The sequence below is a fragment of the Scyliorhinus canicula genome, chromosome 7, assembly GCF_902713615.1.
Source record: "Scyliorhinus canicula chromosome 7, sScyCan1.1, whole genome shotgun sequence".
NCBI classification, from domain to species: domain Eukaryota; kingdom Metazoa; phylum Chordata; class Chondrichthyes; order Carcharhiniformes; family Scyliorhinidae; genus Scyliorhinus; species Scyliorhinus canicula.
The window spans coordinates 99,106,997-99,126,923 of record NC_052152.1 but is presented as its reverse complement, the minus strand read 5'-3'; the positions used below and the strand labels follow the sequence as shown (position 1 = coordinate 99,126,923).

At 48.0% G+C, this 19,927-nt stretch overlaps 1 protein-coding gene across 2 annotated transcripts in view; it reads right to left on the bottom strand.

Moving 5' to 3' along the window:
• LOC119969217 (BEN domain-containing protein 2-like) overlaps positions 1 to 19,927 on the bottom strand; it is a 174,785-nt gene that overhangs the window by 75,916 nt on the left and 78,942 nt on the right. For both annotated transcript variants that reach the window (XM_038802528.1, XM_038802529.1), the window contains 3 exons: positions 19,456 to 19,530; positions 12,468 to 12,569; positions 10,394 to 10,940 (listed from right to left, as the gene is read on the bottom strand). In XM_038802528.1, the coding sequence (XP_038658456.1) occupies positions 10,394 to 10,940; positions 12,468 to 12,569; positions 19,456 to 19,530 (724 nt within the window). The remainder of the gene's footprint in view (positions 1 to 10,393; positions 10,941 to 12,467; positions 12,570 to 19,455; positions 19,531 to 19,927) is intronic.

Genomic DNA, 19,927 nt, shown 5'->3' with positions numbered 1-19,927 from the left:
CCTGGTGTTGTAAGACTTCTTACTGTGCTCACCCCAGTCCAACGCCGGCATCTCCACATCTTCTTCATTCATGTCATCGGGATCCAGAGATACTCTACGCATAAAAATTCTGGCCTGTTACTCGAATGATTGCAAGTGAAGTTTATCCAAGTTCTATTTTCGACAAGAGGATTTTGTTTTGACAAGAGGGGGCGGCACAGCAGCACAGTGGTTAGCAATGTTGCTTCACAGCGCCAGCGTCCCAGGTTCGATTCCCGGCTAGGGTCACTGTCTGTGTGGAGTCGGCATTTTCTCCCCGTGTCTGCGTGGGTTTCCTCCCACAAGTCCCAAAAGATGTGCTGTTAGGTAATTTGGACTTTCTGAATTCTCCCTCCGTGTACCCGAACAGGCGTGAGGGGAATGTGGCGCTGTAACTTCATTACATTGTTAATGTAAGCCTACTTGTGACAATAAAGATTAAAATTTAAATTTTTCATGGATGGTAATAAATCCTCCAAATCCGTCATATTATCTGAACTCACCTATTAATGTATCAGCACAACAGTTCCATTTTACTTCAGGATTTGAAATAGTCATAGCAGGTTTGGCTTCACAGGAATGAGCTAAAATATTCTGTGTATATTAATAAACTTATTTCCAACAGACAAAAATGGCTTAAGTGGACTTCACTTCAAATTCAAGTTATCTTGCTTAATTCAGACAAATAGATTCAAGATTTTTTGTTTGCTTCTTTCCCCACCCCACCAATGTTCTCAAAATACTTTCCTGAGTTGACTCAGTACATCTAACTTCCAAGTAAGACGACTGAGGGATGTAGCCATATTGCACACCTTGAACCCAGACTAACACTCCAATGCAGTGTCCAGTGCAGCACTACACTGACTGGAAAGTGTAGCTTTTATATCCTTTTGGTAGTACAGAACTTGAGCACTGCTGAAAAAAGCTATTTTGTCAAAGTATTTTGTCTTGCATTCATCAGGACAATTGCAAGAATTCCAGTGTTAGGAGAAACAACAACTTTATACAGTACGAGAAGAGTGTGCTGATTGTGGAATGACACCTAACATCCTACTCCTTTCATTTTAATTGATATGTGGGTGGTATGTTTACTATGTTTAAATCCACAGCAACATGCAATAATTTCCATCATGTCTTAATGGGCTCCATACTGCGCTCAAATTCACCTTTAGGAACATAGGAATTAGGAGCAGAGGGAGGCAATTCAGCCCTTCGAGCCTGCTCCCTCATTCAATCAAATCATGGCTGATCTCTTCCTGGTCTCAAATCCACCTCCCCACCTGTTCTCCATATCCCTTTTGAAGTGTTGGGCAGTGTAGACTTGCAAAGCTAACATATGCCACCAACACTGATGAAGGTTCAACTCTATTTTATTAACTACTTATACAATAATAGTAAGAAGTCTTACAACACCAGGTTAAAGTCCAACAGGTTTGTTTCAAACACGAGCTTTCGGAGCACGGCTCCTTCTTCAGGTGAATGGAAAGGCTTGTTCCAGAAATGTTTATATAGACACAGTCAGAGATGCCCGGAATGCGAGCACCTGCAGGCAATCAAATCATCAAAGATGCAGAGAGAGAGGTAACTCCAGGTTAAAGAGGTGTGAATTGTCCCAAGCCAGTTCAGTCGGTAGGCCTCTGCAAGTCCAGGCTTGTTGGTGGGGGCCGAATGTAATGCGACATGAATCCCAGATCCCGGTTGAGTCCGCATTCATGCGTGCGGAACTTAGCTATAAGTTTTTGCTCAGCAATTTTGCGTTGTCGCGTCTCCTGAAGCCCTCCTTGTAGAATGCTGACCCGGAGATCAGAGGCTGAATGTCCTTGACTGCTGAAGTGTTCCCCAACTGGAAGGGAACAGTCCTGCCTGTTGATAGTCGCACGATGCCGTTGCCACGACAACGAATAAACGGGCATCGTGCGACTATCAACAGGCAGGACTGTTCCCTTCCAGTTGGGGAACACTTCAGCAGTCAAGGACATTCAGCCTCTGATCTCCGGGTCAGCATTCTACAAGGAGGGCTTCAGGAGACGCGACAACGCAAAATTGCTGAGCAAAAACTTATAGCTAAGTTCCGCACGCATGAATGCGGACTCAACCGGGATCTGGGATTCATGTCGCATTACATTCGGCCCCCACCAACAAGCCTGGACTTGCAGAGGCCTACCGACTGAACTGGCTTGGGACAATTCACACCTCTTTAACCTGGAGTTACCTCTCTCTCTGCATCTTTGATGATTTGATTGCCTGCAGGTGCTCGCATTCCGGGCATCTCTGACTGTGTCTATATAAACATTTCTGGAACAAGCCTTTCCATTCACCTGAAGAAGGAGCTGTGCTCCGAAAGCTCGTGTTTGAAACAAACCTGTTGGACTTTAACCTGGTGTTGTAAGACTTCTTACTGTGCTCACCCCAGTCCAACGCCGGCATCTCCACATCATATACAATAATAGACATACGAGAACTGTGGGTTTAAATGATGCTAGTTTAACTAGAGACCTGTGCCTGTCCGAACCAGTTGAATCTCTCAGCACGTGGTGTGAGTCTGTACTATACTTGATGAGCTCTTGTGCTTCTGAGAGGCAGCATCCAGAATGAGCGGGAAAAGTGATGCCCTCTGTCTTGATAGTGTGTGTATTCTAACTGGTGATTGGCTGAGGCATTTGTGCATGTTGATTGGTCCTAGTGTATGTCCTTCAAAATGAGTCTGCACCATGATATACTGGTGTATATTATGACATCCTCCCCTTTTAAAAAAATGTTGATGTGAATGTGTGACAATAAATAGTGTGGGTGTGTGAAGAATGTGCCTAACTAAGTGTGAGGTACGAAGACATATGCACAAATCTATATACAGGAAACAAAGCTATATACAAGGGAAGGTGCCTGGTGCAGATAATTAATATGCAGCAACTTGAACAAGAACAATGCTATTTACAAACCAATAGAAAACAATTTTAACAGGGAAGGAAACATCTCAGAGAGTCCACATATTGGCAAAGTTCATAAATTCCGTCTCTGAGGTGGGCGACGAACTCTGGTTGACCGTCTCAAGGGTGGGTCAATAGCCGGCAGGTCAGGAGCTGGGTGGGCTGCAGCACCGTCAGGGGGAGGCAGAGTGACCGGAAGCTCTGCACAGTCCATGGCAGGGTCAGCAGAGGAACTGTTCGGAGGATCCCGTGACGACTGTGGAACGAGGCGAAGGGCACGCCGATTGCGGCGCTGAATGGATCCATCCGGTAAGCGGACCAGGAAGGAATGGGAGGCCACCTGCTTGAGGACAACAGCAGGTGCAGACCAGCCACCATCCAGAAGATGAATGCGAACCGTGTCGTTTGGCTGGATGTTGGGGAGATCAGCAGCACGTGAGTTGTGTGTCGCTTTTTGCTTCGCCTGAGACGTCTGCATCCTGTGAAGCACAGGGACATGATCGAGATTCGGGGTGTGAATCGACGGCACCGTCGTCCTGAGGGTGCGGTTCATCAGTAACTGCGCAGGTGACAGCCCAGTGGAGAGCGGGGCAGAGCGATAGGCTAGCAGAGTGAGATAGAAGTCAGACTCGGCATCGGCAGCCTTGCAGAGCAGCCTCTTGACTATATGAACCCCCTTTTCTGCCTTGCCGTTGGACTGAGGGTATAGGGGACTGGACGTGATGTGTGCAAAGTTGTATTGTCGGGCGAAGCTGGCCCATTCCTGGCTTGTGAAACAGGGGCCATTGTCCAACATCACTGTGAGCGGGATGCCATGCCGGGTGACCGTCTCCTTGCACGCCCGAATGACAGCAGAAGAGGCGAGGTCGTGTAACCTGTGACCTCCGGGTAGTTGGAGAAGTAATCAATGATTAGGACTTAGTCCCTGCCCAATGCGTGCAACAGGTCAATGCCCACCTTGGCCCAGGGCGATGTGACCAACTCATGGGGCATCATGGTCTCCCGAGGTTGGGCGGGTTGAAAACGCTGGCAGGTGGGGCAGTTGAGTACCGCATTGGCGATGTCATCGTTAATGCCCGGCCAATAGACAGCTTCCCTGGCCCTGTGGCAACATTTTTCAACTCCTAGATGGCCTTCATGCAGTTGCTCTAGGACCAGCTGGCGCATGCTGTGCAGGATCACGATGCGGTCTAACTTTAGGAGAAAACCGTCAACAACTGCCAGATCGTCACGAACATTGTAAAATTGTGGGCATTGGCCCTTGAGCCACCCGTCCGTCATTAAAGGCATGACACGCTGCAGAAGGGGGTCAGCCGCTGTCTCGCAGCACATTTGTACCAGGCGTGCTTCCAATGCTGGCAAGTGGGAGGCTGCGAACTGAACTTGAGCATCGACTTGGCAAACGAACCCTTCGTGATCGCATGGAGTGGTGACCGACCGAGAGAGGGCGTCGGCACCAACAAGTTCCTTGCCAGGAGTATAAACGAGTTGGAAGTCATACCTCAGTAGTTTGAGTAGGATGCGTTGGAGGCGAGGCGTCATGTCATTCAAAAGTCCTTTTGTATTATGTTGACGAGCGGATGATGGTCGGTTTCAACAGTGAACTACGGAAGTCCATATACATAGTCGTGGAACTTCACGACACCGGTTAGAAGGCCGAGGCACTCCTTCTCAATTTGCGCGTAGTGCTGTTCCGTGGGGGTCATTGCCCATGACGCATACGCAACAGGGGCCAATGACAAGGCCTCATCATGTTGCACGAGCACGGCTCCAATCCCAGACTGACTGGCATCCGTAGAGAATTTAGTCTCTTTGTTCGGGTCGAAAAAAAGCCAGCACTGGGGCTGTGGAAAGCTTGGCCTTCAGTTCCCTCCACTCGAGCTCGTGGGCCGGGAGCCACTGGAAGTCTGTTGTTTTACGAACCAGGTTTCTGAGGGCTGTGGTGTGCGAGGCGAGATTCGGAATAAACTTCCCGAGGAAATTCACCATGCCCAGGAAATGGAGGACCGCTTTTTTGTCCTCGGGCGTTTTCATGGACGTGATCGCCCCAATCTTGTCCTCATCCGGACGCACCCCTAAATGGGAGATGTGATCACCTAGGAACTTATTGGCCGACTGGCCGAAGGAGCATTTGGCCCTATTGAGGCGGAGGACATGTTCGAGAATGCGATTGAAGACGCGCTTGAGACGGCTGATGTGTTCCTGTGGGGTGATGGACCAGATTATAATGTCGCGACGTATACCCGGACGCCGTCGATTCTCTCCATCATCTGTTCCATTATTCTTTGGAATACTTTGGACGCTGAGATGATGCCAAATGGCATTCGGTTGTAGCAGTATCTGCCAAAGGGCGTGTTGAATGTACACAGCTTTCTGCTCAATTCATCCAGCTGGATTTGCCAGAAGCCTTTTGAGGCGTCGAGTTTGGCATGGGCCATTTCACACGTGAGTTCCTCATGTTTTGGAATCGGTAGTGCTCCCGCATGATATTCTGATTAAGGTCCTTTGGATCTATGCAGATCCTTAGCTCGCCGGACGGTTTCTTCACGCAGACCATGGAACTCACCCAGTCAGTCGGTTTCGTGACTCTGGATATGACCCCTTGGTCCTGGAGCTGTTGCTTGAGGTGGTCCTTAAAGGGCACTGGAACTCTGCGAGGTGCATGTACCATAGAACATAGAACATAGAACAGTACAGCACAGAACAGGCCCTTCGGACCTCAATGTTGTGCCGAGCCATGATCACCCTACTCAAACCCACGTATCCACCCTATACCCGTAACCCAACAACCCCCCCAACCTTACTTTTATTAGGACACTACGGGCAATTTAGCATGTCCAATCCACCTAACCCGCACATCTTTGGACTGTGGGAGGAAATCGGAGCACCCGGAGGAAACCCACGCACACAGGGGGAGGACGTGCAGACTCCACACAGACAGTGACCCAGCCGGGAATCGAACCTGGGACCCTGGAGCTGTGAAGCATTTATGCTAACCACCATGCTACCCTGCTTGAGTACCACTTGGACTTGAGTAGAATCTTGTATGTATACGGACAGGAGTGTGCCCATGCCCTTGAAGACATCGTGGTAGTGCTGGATGATGGCATCGAGTTGCGCCCTGAAGTCGGTGTCAGGAGAGGCAGACACGTCGCTGGGAGGGAGAGAGTGAACCCTCTGCACCAAGTTCAGCAGCTTGCATGCCTGCGCACCAGGCAAGGAGGCTTTCGAGGCGGCAACAATCTCGAAGGATAGGACAGCTGTGTGAGCACGGTGTGTCACCTCGAGTTGGCAGGAGCCACTGGCAGCGATGGCATTCCCGTTATAGTCAAGCAGTTGGCATGCAAATGGCAGGATGGCAGGATGACAGGCTGGACACAGAAGTTGCAAAGGTCAGACGACGTAATGAGATTGGCAGAGGCACCAGTGTCCAGGCAGAACCTCACTGGGGACCGGTTGACCGTAAGGGTGGCACATCACTCATCATCCGGATCAATGCTGTGTATTGGGATGGGTTTGGTGCTGCGCTTAGGAGACATCCTGTTCTTGGTTATGATGCCAACTTGGAAATGGGCTTGCAGGTCATCGCTGTCAAAGTTGGAAGACAGGTCTGGAACAGGTTCGTTGATTATGGGCTGAATGGCTCGGACATCTCTGCGGGGCTGGCTGGATCTCCTGAAAGTAGCAGGCTGGGTGGACCTCAGAAAACAGCATAGTGGCCAGTTTTGCCACACTGCAGACAGCGTCGGGCCTTCGAGGGACATTGCCGCTTTAAGTGGGCGAAGCCACAATTGCCGCACGCCATTGCGTCGGCACGTTCGTTGTGCCGCCGTGCATGCGCGAGGCGATCCAGCAAGGTGCGGCCTGCACAGAACGGTCCTCGACGTCACCACGTTCGTTGCGTGTCAGCGCGGGAGCCCGCGAAAAGCACGCAAAATGGCCGCCATCGTCCAGACCCAGGAGAGACTTTATAATTTGGACCCGTTCTGCCTCGTGGGGAGCTTGCCGCGCCGTTTCGGCGGCCTGGATGCGGGAATATCGCGTGGAGGCGTTTTCATGGAACAAACAGGTCTCAATTGTCGTGGACAGGGTGAGCTATTTCACTTTAAGTAGCTGCTGGCGAAGGGGCTCGGACTGCACACCAAAAAATATCTGGTCACGGATCATGGAGTCAGAGGTGGACCCATAGTTGCAGGACTGCGCAAGGACACGGAGGTGGGTAATAAAGGACTGGAAAGGTTCGTTCTTACCCGGTAGGCGCTGCTGAAATACATATCGCTCGAAGCTCTCGTTGACCTCGACCTCACAGTGGCTGTCGAACTTTAAAAGGACTGTCTTGAACTTTGATTTGTCCTCCCCATCAGCGAAGGTGAGCGAGTTAAAGATGTGGAGGGCATGGTCCCCGGCTGTGGAGACGAAGAGAGCAATCTTCCGAGGCAGCTTCCAGGTCCTGGCCTCGAGGTATAGCTGGAAGCGCTGTTTAAAAATCTTCCAATTGGAGCCCAGGTTCCCAGCAATGCGGAGGGGCGGCGGCAGGCGAACAGTGTCCATACTGCAGGATGGCTGAAGACTGGTGGAAGGCTGATCACTGGTAGGTAGGCCTTAGAAGTACTAACATCCCTCAACTACTGGTACCATGAAGTGTTGGGCAGTGTAGACTTGCAAAGCTAACATATGCCACCAACACTGATGAAGGTTCAACTCTATTTTATTAACTACTTATAAAATAATAGACATACGAGAACTGTGGGTTTAAATGATGCTAGTTTAACTAGAGACCTGTGCCTGTCCGAACCAGTTGAATCTCTCAGCACGTGGTGTGAGTGTGTACTATACTTGATGAGCTCTTGTGCTTCTGAGAGGCAGCATCCAGAATGAGTGGGAAAAGTGATGCCCTCTGCCTTTATAGTGTGTGTAGTCTAACTGGTGATTGGCTGCGGTATTTGTGCATGTTGATTGGTCCTAGTGTATGTCCGTCAGTATGTGTCTGCACCATGATATACTGGTGTATATTATGACACCTTTAACTTGTTTTTTTTAAAACCAGAAATATATCTATCTCCCTCTTGAAACCATTTAATGATTCGGACTCCATTGCACTATGGGGCATTGAGTTCCACAAATTCACCACCCTCTGCGGAAGTAGCACCTCCTCATCTCAGTTTTAAATCTATCAACTTTCAATCTATATCGGTGACCTCTCATCCGAGATTGCCCCATAAGGGGGAACATTTGGTCGACATTTACTTCATCAATCCCATTTAGTATTTTATACACCTCGATTAGGTCCCCTCTCATCCTTGTAAACTCCAGCGAGTATAAGCCCAAACTGTTTAAATTCTCCTCATACGTCGACCCTTTCATCCCTACCCAGAGTACAGACCCAGAGTCCTCAACCGCTCCTCATATGACAAGCTCTTCATTCCAGGGATCATTCTCGTGAACCTCCTCAGGACCCTTTCCAATGCCAGCACATCCTTCCTTAGATACGGGGACCAATACTCCAAATACTGTCTGACCAGAGCCTTACACAGCCTCAGAGGTACATCCCTGCTTTTGTAGTCTAGCCCTCTCGACATGAATGCTAACACTGCATTTGCCTTCTTAACTGCCGACTGAACCTGCACATTAACCTTAAGAGAATCTTGAACTAGGACTCCTAGGTCCCTTTGTACTTCTGATTTCCTGAGCCTTTTCCCATTTAGAAAATAGCCTGTGCCTCCATTCTTCCTACCAAAGTGCATAGCCTCACACTTTTCCACATCGTATTCTGCCACTTCTCTGCCTAGTCTCCTAGCCTGTCCAAGTCCTTCTTGACGATGAGGGGTCAGTGTGGAGGCAAGAGGGCGTGAGGATAAGGGTTAGAGGGACCAACAACTTTTAAAACAACTGGGATAAAATTCCTAAAGAATCAATGTGGGCATTACAACCAGTTTGCCTTGGTTCGTGTCCACCCTGGTGCCCCGCCTACGGTCAGCTTCCAGGGTTGGTAAGCCTGACTGTATTCCACACTTGCAAATCCACCCACCCACCCACACCACCTGGAATAATGACATGTTGTAGGTTGTGAAAGCAGTCAAATAATAATAATGCTATATTGACAGTATGTAAGGTTATGTCAGCGAACATCTATTGAAACTGCAAGCACACAGAGCACATTTTTGGGACACACGGGTGAGGGAATTTAAACAACTCGACATCTTGATAGTTCCACAGACCTTAACCGTCCTTTATGAACATTTAGTCTATTCTAAAAATTTGTAATTCCACATACTGTGGGATGAGGTTCTCACTCCAGAGAGAATGGGGCCGGATTTAACTCAGCACAGAGTTCAAATGACCTTGCTGGATTCGGGTGTATCCATATGTGAATCACATCCCGCCTCCATTTCCCTTACCAGCAAAAGTAGGATCAGTTGGAAATGGGGGCAAACAGGTTACCAGCGCCATTTTGGATAAGCCCGGGAGTCTCTACCCACTCCATGCAAATCTAGGCCAATGTGTTAAAGTCCTGAAACGTGAAATATTTTGCTGTGTGATGCTCTCTGTCGGCCCCTGGGAAACACATTTATTTCTTTTTAAGTTATCAGTCACTCTGGGGATTATTACACATTCCATTCATTTCTTTCTATTTTATCTTCTCTATTGTTATCCTCGCCCTATGTTTATCTTTTTTTTAAGCATATCATGGATCTCTAGCAGTACTTAACTGCTGATGCAATAGTGCATTAGAGCTTAGAAGTACCTGCTGATGACCAAAGTCACCTCATCCTTTTCCTGTACTGAACAACCAAAGGGTATCTGCAAGAAAGAAATACACTACCGATTCAAGATACTTCAGTGGGGGAGGAAGTGCACCAACCCCGTCACATCATTCAACAGGAAAGTAATACAGAAAGAACAAGTGTCTCCGGCATGCTAAAAAAATAGTTGAGTCAGGGTTAAAAAAAAAAGAAGTAAACTAAGTTTACTTAGTTAGTTTTAAACTAACCTAACATGATCTGCACAAACAAGACTGTTCTTCGCGTTATTGGGTCTAACTCTATTTATCAACTGAATGGTGCAGTACATCATAGCAATAAATCCTCTGAAATGAAAAATGAAAATGAAAATCGCTTATTGTCACAAGTAGGCTTCAAATGAAGTTACTGTGAAAAGCCCCTGGTCGCCACATTCCGGCGCCTGTTCGGGGAGGCTGGTACGGGAATTGAACCGTGCTGCTGGCCTGCCTTTGTCTGCTTTCAAAGCCAGCGATTTTTAAATCACATCCCGCCTCCATTTCCCTTACCAGCTGACCAGGGCCAAGAAATGTAATGGGGTCTCTCTGGGTAAAGTCAATTGAAATTCCAAATTTGCTCTGGTAGCATGGGCAATCTCGCCATGATAAGGTCTTTTCATTCTTGGTATAAAATCAAGTCACTGGCCATCTAACAACAGTACCTACTTACCAAAGCTATTCTTTGAAAGGTCAAAGACTGAATGTTGTGGCGCTGGATCCTGCTTCAAAGTCTCCACGTGGTTGATACAATCCAGTGCTAACGTGATGTTCTGGCAAGTATTTTCTTCTGCCTGAGAAGTTTCTTTTATTTCTAGCTGCTGGAGCACTGACCGTTGACCATAGCTGCCGTGTGGCTTGCTCATTTTGTATGTAGCAGGCATGGTGTGTGGCTTCTGACAAGGATGTTGAAACTCTGGGTTTCGGACTGAGCATTGTGGCACTAGACCAGTTGAGCTAGTTGCTGGCACCAGGTTCTCAAGGGTATGTTCCGCGGAATGAAAGGACGTCGAAACATTTGGTTTCTCATCAACAATTGCATCGGTCATGTCATCTTCAACCTGAATTATTATTGGTTCATTACAGTCACTTGATTCACTCTGTTCAGTCAGACTGGAACAGTCGATTCTCTTCGTTCTCGCCTTCTCAGCAGACTTCAGTCCCATTTTTCTTTTCAATTTCTGGTTATAGCCATTGGAAAGCGATGCCAAGACCTGCCTCTGCAGCAAAAATAGACACATTAAATCAATCGTCAAATGTCACTGGAGTTAGAACTTTCTAGAAAGATTGAACAGTTTGGAAAAGACTGAGAGGTGAATTAATAATTAAAATTAAAATTCTGAAGGGGGTTCATAGGGTATATAGATGTAGAGAAGATAGTCCCACTGTGGGAACCTAAAACTCGGGGTCTTAGAGATATGATAATCACAAGTAAATCCAATCAGGAATTCAGAATAACTTGGTTAGAATGTGGAACATCTAATAGATTTGAACTGGCGACATTGATAACTACAGCCAATGCCATACAGATGTTAGATGTTGTCTGGAGGTTTTCTTAAAAGGGATGATACAGTTCTGTCACTGTCTCCCTGCTAAAGTTCAATACCATTGCCTATTTCTCATCTGTGAATCCCAGATATCTGTGCCTGGTGCAGTCGACCAGCTACGTTGCACAGCAGTGGGATCTGACAGAATCTGACGCCTGAAACAATCTTTTCCTTCTCTTACTGGGCCACCTGTACCAGGTTCGAAGATAGCGTAACATTGAATGCACAATGTGCAAAAGACTTCTAATTTGAACTAAAATATGCAACTGTGCACCTTCAACTGCACACAGGAATAGGATTTGACAATTCAGCCCCTTGGGCATGCTCCAAAGACTCCAGGTTACAGACTTCAGCATCACAGGTTCACAATAAAGGGTAACAATGTATCACAAGTATAATGCATTTCAGAAGTGTAATGCATTAGCAATCCGGCGTCTGTAAAATTGGGTGAGTCTGTATCCGAGTTTTGAATATGTGCCTCTTGGCCTATGAGGCTCCCCTCCTAAAACACGGATTCACAAAATTACCCCTATTTTGCTTTGTGGACTCTGAGCCAACAATCTATGACTATTATATCAGGTCAGCTCTTTTAAGCTATAGCTTAATACTTCTTATTTTGCATGATGCACTACGATTGTGCAAGAAGCATCAGGGAGCAGTCGATCTTGAGTAGCATTGCTTGCTTTGAATGCCGAATGGGCAGAGGGTACAAAGAATCAAAACAAGTGGAGCCAGTCTGTTTAACAAAACAGCACAAGATGTTTTAAAATAAAATCTCTTTGAAAGCAAGGGGCCACCTTTCAGGTTCCAAGAAGCAACCGCATCATCAACACACAATAGCTTGTACATGATTCTTCCACAGACTACAGCCTGCAGTTTTGATAAACGCAGGAAGGTCTGCTTTTGATCTCTGCATTGCACAATGGAGTCTAGCGTGATTACATAGGCTGGTTCCAAGGGCAGAATCTTTCACCCCCACAAAGGGTTGAGAATGGAAGGGTCGGGTGTGTAGATTGGTTGACGGGTAACCAATTCAGTTAAATTAATGGTTAATTCGGGCCCATTGTCAGCAGGGGCAGCAGTGCATGGAGGCTCAAATTTGATGCAGTTAATGAACACAAAGTAAACAACAGGATCAGTTTCACAACAGCAGAGACTGACAGCAGGATGCTAGTATTAATAATATAAAGGGAAGCTTACTTGCTTAGCAAAAAATCTTGTTCTCCCTTGCCGTAGATCTGACACTTGCCTCTGAATCACTTCCGTTTTTTTGTCCAGTCTTCGGATGGTAGAATATATAACCTACACCAATAGTAAAAATGGGTCAAAAACAGCATGCATGTCACAAAACAGAGACTATTACAGCTACAATGACGGTAAAGTGCATTCTTTTTTAAAAATCGGGGTAAAAATAACTGGGGTGATTTTCCAGTCATTCTCAACAGCGGGATCTTCCAGACCTGCCAACGGCAAATCCTCGCAGCCAGTTTCCCGGCGGCGGGGAGTGGATTTAGTGGGAAATCCCATTGGCAGTGGTGGGACCAGAAGATCCCGCTGCCGGCCAATGGCAGGCTGCCTCCCAGCACCAAGAAACACTCCGCATGGGAGTGTGGAAAATCCCTTCCAACATTTTGAGTTAAAGTTGCTTCTTAGTTTTAACTCCACATCTTACTGTTTGTACGTCGAGAGCTGTCCCTCCTAAATGTATCTTTCTTTGTACAGTTTGCATTTTTTTGCCAAAAGTAATCCATGTGGCAAAGCCTGCACAACAGAACAAGGATAATATTTTGCTACTGGCCTTAGCTACTGGTTAAAATCAGATCACGCAGTTTTTCAATTAAATCAGAACTAGTAGCATGAAGAAACCAAAAGCAAAGTTGCAAATTAGAAATGTGCAAGCAGAAAATTCACAGAAGATCAGTCCGCATTTGTGACAGAAAGCTTGATTAATATTTAGATGCCAAACTTCATTAAAAATCTGTTGGTAGTGAAAATGTTAATCTCTTTTTCTTTACGAGGTGCTGATCTACTAGCATTTTTTGGTTTTTTCTTCCCAGAACCATCAAGACTGTCCCAATGGCTCCAGAGAAACGGTTGTTGGCACCCAAGCAGAGGCTTGGAAGACTGAATGCTACTCTTGATTGCTATATTAAAAAAAATTCATGTATGGGATGTGGGCGTCGCTGGTTAGGCCAGTATTTATTGCCCATCCCTAGGTGGCGTTGCGAAGGTGGTGGTGGGCTGCAGTCTTGGACTGCTTCAGTCCCCGAGGTCTGGGTACACCCACTATGCTGTTAGGGAGGGAGTTCCAGGATTATGACCCAACGACAGTGAAGAAACACCGATATATTTCCAAGTCAATATGGTGAGTGACTTGGAGAGAAACTTCCAGATGGTGGTGTTCCCGGCTATCTGCTGTTCTTGACCTTCGAGGTGTTGGCGGCCGTGGGTTTTGAAGGTGCTGCCTAAGGAACCTTGGTGAGCTTCTGCAGTGCATCTTGTAGATGGTACACACGCCTGCCACTGTTCATCGGCGGTGGAGGGATTGAATGTTTGTGGAAGGAGGACCAATCAAGTGGGCTGCTTTGGCCTGGATGGTGTTGAGCTTCTTGAGTGTTGTTGGAGCTGCACTCGTCCAGGCAAGTGGAGAGTATTCCATCACACTCCCGATTGTGCCTTGAAGATGGCTTTGGGGAGTCAGGTTAGTTAATCGCCACAGGATTCGTAGTTTTTGACCAGCTCTGATAGCCACAGTATTTATATGGCTAGTCCGGTTCAGTTTCTAGTAAATGGCAAACCCCCAGGATGTTGACAGTGAGGGATTCAGTGATGGTAATGCCATTGAATTGTAAGTATTCAGGCAGCATTAGCAACTTGCTGGGTGCAGTTCCAGGATTTTGAGGGGATTATGGGTCAGAAGCTCTGCAGGAACCAAACCGAATGTCAAGGTTGTGAAAAATCTGAAGGAATGGGGAATTTTTCCAATTGTCAATAAGGAACACTTGGGGCGCAATTCTCCGCTCCCACGCCGGGTGGGAGAATCGCAGGAGGGCCACTCTGGCACCCCCCGCGATTCTCCCCCCCCCCCCCCCCCCCAAAACGCGACACACCGCTCGGAGAATTGCGGGCCGCCATTTTTCACGGCAGCCCGCGATTCTCCGACCCGGATGGGCCGAGCGGCCGGCCGTTCCCGACCGGTTCACGCCGGCGGCAACCACACCTGGTCGCTGCCGGCGTGAACATGGCGCCAGCAGCTGTTTTGTGGCTAGTGGGGGGCGGAGAGGGGAGTGAGCACCATGACCGTGCTCGGGAGGGGACTGGCCCGCGATCGGTGCCCACTGATTGTCGGGCCGGCGTCTCAATGGGATGCACTCTTTCCCCTCCGCCGCCCCGCAAGACCAAGCCGCCACGTCTTGCGGGGCAGCGGAGGGGAAGACGGGAACCGCGCATGCGCGGGTTTGAGCCGTCAGCCGTCGTGACGTCAGCCGCGCATGCGCGGGTTGGAGCCGGCCAACCCGTACATGCGCGGCTGATGTCATTAGGCGCGTCGGCCGCGTCATTCTCGGCGCGCCGGGCCTTGACGCCAGCGACAAGGCCCGGCGGCCGAGATTCACGGCACGGCCCTCCTAGCCCCCCGGTGGGGGGTGAATAGGGGGCCAGGAGCGGCCTCCGACGCCGTCATGAACCTCTCTGGGTTTCACGACGGCGTCGGGCCTGGCGGAGAATTCCGCCCTTGGTTGTTTTCACTGCTGCGAAAGACAGTTAGGAGCGTACATAAACTTAGGACAATAGCTCAAAGAAATGTGAGAAACTCCTTCTTTATACAGTGTGATTAGAATACGGAATTCTCTGCAAATAAAAGTAATACACTAGTAAATCCTTTGATTTCACACACATTCACCTCCCAAATTATATACTACTGGGGAAGCCAGGCCCTACTTGACTAACCACCCATTATACACCTCTCCAGATCATCAAATCAGATGGTGTTTTGAAGCCCTAGGGTCCTGAATCCATATTTAGTCCAACTGGATCACAACACTTGTTGATAAATTCTAGACATTTGAATAAACAGTTGCTACAACTTGCGACTAAAATAAAACCTGTCTGTTTACAGTTAGAGTTGCCTAGCAAGACAAATTATTCTCAAAACTAATAGATTTACTTTCTGGCTGACATTAATTATTCAGCTGTTTGGCTTCATCTGTAGAACAGATGTTAGGAGATTGGGCTTGAAATTATCCCATCAGAAAACCAATACAAACACTTATATACTTCTCTCATATTCCTCTCTCTCTACTATTTCAGCAGAAATTTTAATTCACTGATTTTAAACATTATCTATCATCCCTCTGAATTTATAATTTCGAGACAATTATTTGGAGATTTATTTGCGTCCGATTTCCTCGTACTGCACTCGGAATTAACAGACCACCTAAGTGTGGACTTAGGGAAACAATGGGCAGGGAGGTCTGCATGCTAGTACTACGCCCGCCTAAGAAAATTGGATGGCTCCACTATGTGATCTGCAAATGTTCCTGCCCAATCTTCCTCTACTGTGCTCCCATTCAATCCCGTTGACAAAAGGAGAACACATATCTCAAAAGTATTGCCTGAAAAGGCAGGGGAAACAGATTAATGGTTTTCACATGGGAATTAGATAAGTACTTAAAGGGGAAACATATGCAGGGCTAAAGGGAAAGGCCTCATTGGGATAGCGCATTCAATGAGATAGCAATGGCACGATGGGTCGAATTGCCTCCTTCTGAGCTGTGAAATTCTATATTGGTTAGCACTGCTGCCTCACAGCACCAGGGATCCAGGTTCAATCCCCCACCCCCCCCGCCCCCGTTGTGTGTTACTGATGATCATCTTTGTCTTTGTTCCTTTTCCCTTTCAAATCCTTCCAGTTCTATTGGCTGTTGTTGGCATCGAACAAGTTTTGGAACAGACCGACAAATTGCCCCCATGCAGTAAGGAAGTCTTCTTCTGACCCTCAGATAGCATATTTGATATTCACCAGGTGGAGAAATTCTGAAAGGTCAGCAAGCCAGCCGGCAGCTATGGGTGGTGATGCTGATCGCCAGTCAAGCAGGATTCTCTGGTGTGCGATTAGGGAAGCGAAAGCTAGGGCGTCAGCCCTCTTCCCCATGTGTAGCTCTGGCTGCTCTGATACCCTGAAGATTGCCACATTTGGGCTTGGCTCCCCCCCCCCCCCTTTCCATCTGGTCTCGTCCAATGGTGTTCGGGCTCTGTCCAGTAGCTGTCCAGGGGGCCTCACGGTAGCATGGTGGTTAGCATCAATGCTTCACAGCTCCAGGGTCCCAGGTTCGATTCCCGGCTGGGTCACTGTCTGTGTGGAGTCTGCACGTCCTCCCCGTGTGTTCGTGGGTTTCCTCCGGGTGCTCCGGTTTCCTCCCACAGTCCAAAGATGTGCGGGTTAGGTGATTGGCCATGCTAAATTGCCCGTAGTGTAAGGTTAATGGGGGGATTGTTGGGTTACGGGTATACGGGTTACGTGGGTTTAAGTAGGGTGATCATTGCTCGGCACAACATCGAGGGCCGAAGGGCCTGTTCTGTGCTGTACTGTTCTATTCTATTCTATTCTATATATTTTCCCACAGAGTCCCCCTTCTTTACTGTCCATATTCATCAGAACATAGAAACATACAGTGCAGAAGGAAGGTATTCGGCCCATCGAGTCTGCACCAACCCACTTAAGCCCCCACATCTACCCTATCTCCGTCACCCAATAACCCCTCCTAACCCTTTGGTCACGAAGGGCAATTTATCATGGCCAATCCATCTAACCTGCACGTCTTTGGACTGTGGGAGGAAACCGGAGCACCCGGAGGAAACCCACGCAGACACAGGGAGAACGTGCAGACTCCGCACAGACAGTGACCCAGCAGGGAATAGAACCTGGGACCCTAGTGCTGTGAAGCCACAGTGCTAACCACTTGTGCTACCGTGCTGCCCCAGGTCTTCTAATAGTGTGGTCTCCGGGGTACCCTACTGTCTCTTTGCGGAGCAAGTGTTTTATTTGCAGGTATCTCATTACTAACTTGTCGGCAATTCCCATTACTCCATCAGTTCGTTCAGTGTCGCTAGTCTGTGCCCTATGTAAAAGTCCCTAACTGTCAGTGTTCCCCCATCCTATCTCCATTTTTTAAAGGTTGCATCCAGCATAGCTGGAGGGAATCTGTGGTTACCGCAGATGGGGGCCATGGGGGGCACCTTGGTGAGCCCGAAGTGCTGTCTTAGTTGGCCCCACGAATTTAGTGTGGCCGCCACCACTGGGTTAGATGTGTATTTCGTCGAGGGGGATGGGAGTGCTGCTGTGGCCAGGGCCTGAAGGGTCATTCCCTTGCAGGAGGCCTCCTCCAACCGCACCCACTCAGAGTAGGGTTTGTGGTCCCATCCCCTCAACCTTTCCACTGTTGCTGCCCAGTGGCAGTATTGTAAGTTTGGCAGTGCCAGGCCTCCCTTGATTTTCCTCCTTTGCAGTGTTGATTTGTGGACTCTTGGTTTCTTACCTTCCCCACACAAATGCCATAATTACGCTATCTACATTTTGGAAGAAGGCCTGAGGGCTGAAGATCGGTATGGATCGAAACAGGAAGAGGAAACTCGGCAGCACGTTCATTTTGATTGTCTGCAATCTCCCTGCCAGGTATGGTGGGAGTGCGCCCCACCTCTGTGGATCCTTTTTGTCTTGCTCCACCTGCTTGGCAGGTGCCACTTGTGGATCTGTGTCCAGTCCCTGGCTATTTGGATCCCTAGATATCGGAATCTGTTCTGGGCTATTTTAAACAGGAGCCCCTCCAGCTCTGTCCCTCCTCCATTTGGGTTTGCTGGGAATGCCTCACTCTTGCCCAGGTTAAGTTTGTAACCGGAGAAAGTTCCAAACTCTTTCAGGATCCGCATGCCTGCTTTTGGTAGCTTTGAGACGGAGAGGAGCAGGTCATCCGCATAGAGTGAAACACTCTCTGTCTCCTCTCTGGATGCTCTTCCAGCTTTTTGCTGGTCCCGCAGGGCTATTGCCAGGGGTTTGATCGCTAGTGAGAATAGGAGCGGGGACAGTGGGCATCCCTGCCTTGTGCCTCTTTGTAGCTGGAAGTATTCAGAGCTGGTGGTGTTGGTTCGAATGCTCGCCTTGGGAGCGTTGTACAGGAGTCTCACCCAGGCGGTGAATCCTGCTCCTCGCCCAAACCATTAATAATAATAAATAATAATAAATCGTTTATTGCCACAAGTAGGCTTCAATGAAGTTACTGTGAAAAGCCCTTAGTCGCCACATTCCAGCCCCTGTTCGGGGAGGCCGGTATGGGAATTGAACCCACGCTGCTGGCCTTGTTCTGTATTACAAGCCAGCTGTTTAGCCTACTGTGCTAAATGTTTAGCCCACTGTGCAGGGGGGAGGGGTCATTATAATGTTCAACAGCCGCCTGATGTTCGCAGTGAGTTGCCTACCCTTGACAAAGCCCGTTGGTCCTATTTGGCCACCCCCGGTACACATTTCTCCAGCCTTTTAGCCAGGACCTTTGAGTATTTTTGGATCCACATTTAGCAGCTAAATGGGCCTACATGATCCACATTCCGTCAGGTCTTTTGTCTTTTTTGGGGTATCAGTGAAATTGTGGCCTGCGCTAGTGTAGGAGTCTATGAACACGTCCCTTAGATGTGGGGCAAGGGCCGGTGCAAATTTGTTATGGAAGTCCGCTGGGAGCCCATCCGGTCCCGGTGCCTCCCCTGCCTGCATGGAGCTAATGCTTTCCATGATTTCTTTCACATCCAGTGGTGCGTCCAATTCCCCCCTTCTGTCCTCCCTCATAACTGGTATTTCCAGTCTGGCGAAGAACTGTTTCATCCCTGCGTTCCCGTATAGCCCTCGGTAGAAGGTCCAGTTATCATTCATTAACTGAAACCCCTGTGTACTACTTAAGGTCCAGTGGTTTATTGGACAAGTTTGAAGTAAACATTCACTCTTTTAGATATGCAATGGGGCATATGCCAATCTCGCACGGTATCTGCCGATCTCACATGGTATCTGCCGATTTCACACGGTATTTGCTGTCACTCAAGTGAAGCTGGGTGTCAATTTTGAAAGCTGCAATCTGCAATCACTGGTTAGGGTCGGTGGGAACTCGACAATGGCTGGAGATGATTTAAAGGATCACCTTTTTACCTGACAGTAATTGAGAATTTCCATCAGTGAGGACTGCTGGCCTTCATGTCCAGAGCTGTCTGTTATGTCGCTATCCTGAATAATTAAAGGACATGTAAGTTAGCTTTCTTCTAACAGCTATGGCATATATTTAAATTGAGAAAATAGGGTATCATAAAGAAAAAAGATTCCTTATTATCACTAAATGGTAAATTCACCAATTTTATAGGAAATAGTGCATGAAGAGTGTGTGTAAAAGATCGCAATAACAATTTAGTGCTAAATCTTGAACCAATGCATTGTTTTTGCAGTGCAGCTTCCTATTAAATGTGTGTACGAAATTTGTGAATTTATCTTTACGCATTATCATCGTCCCTCTATTGGACCTTCAGCTTTTAAGGCAAAACTGGACAAATGGCTGCAGCAGATGTTACTGAGCTGTGGACACATAATGGCAATCTCCCCAGATAGTTTTCCAGAGACGAGGCCTCAA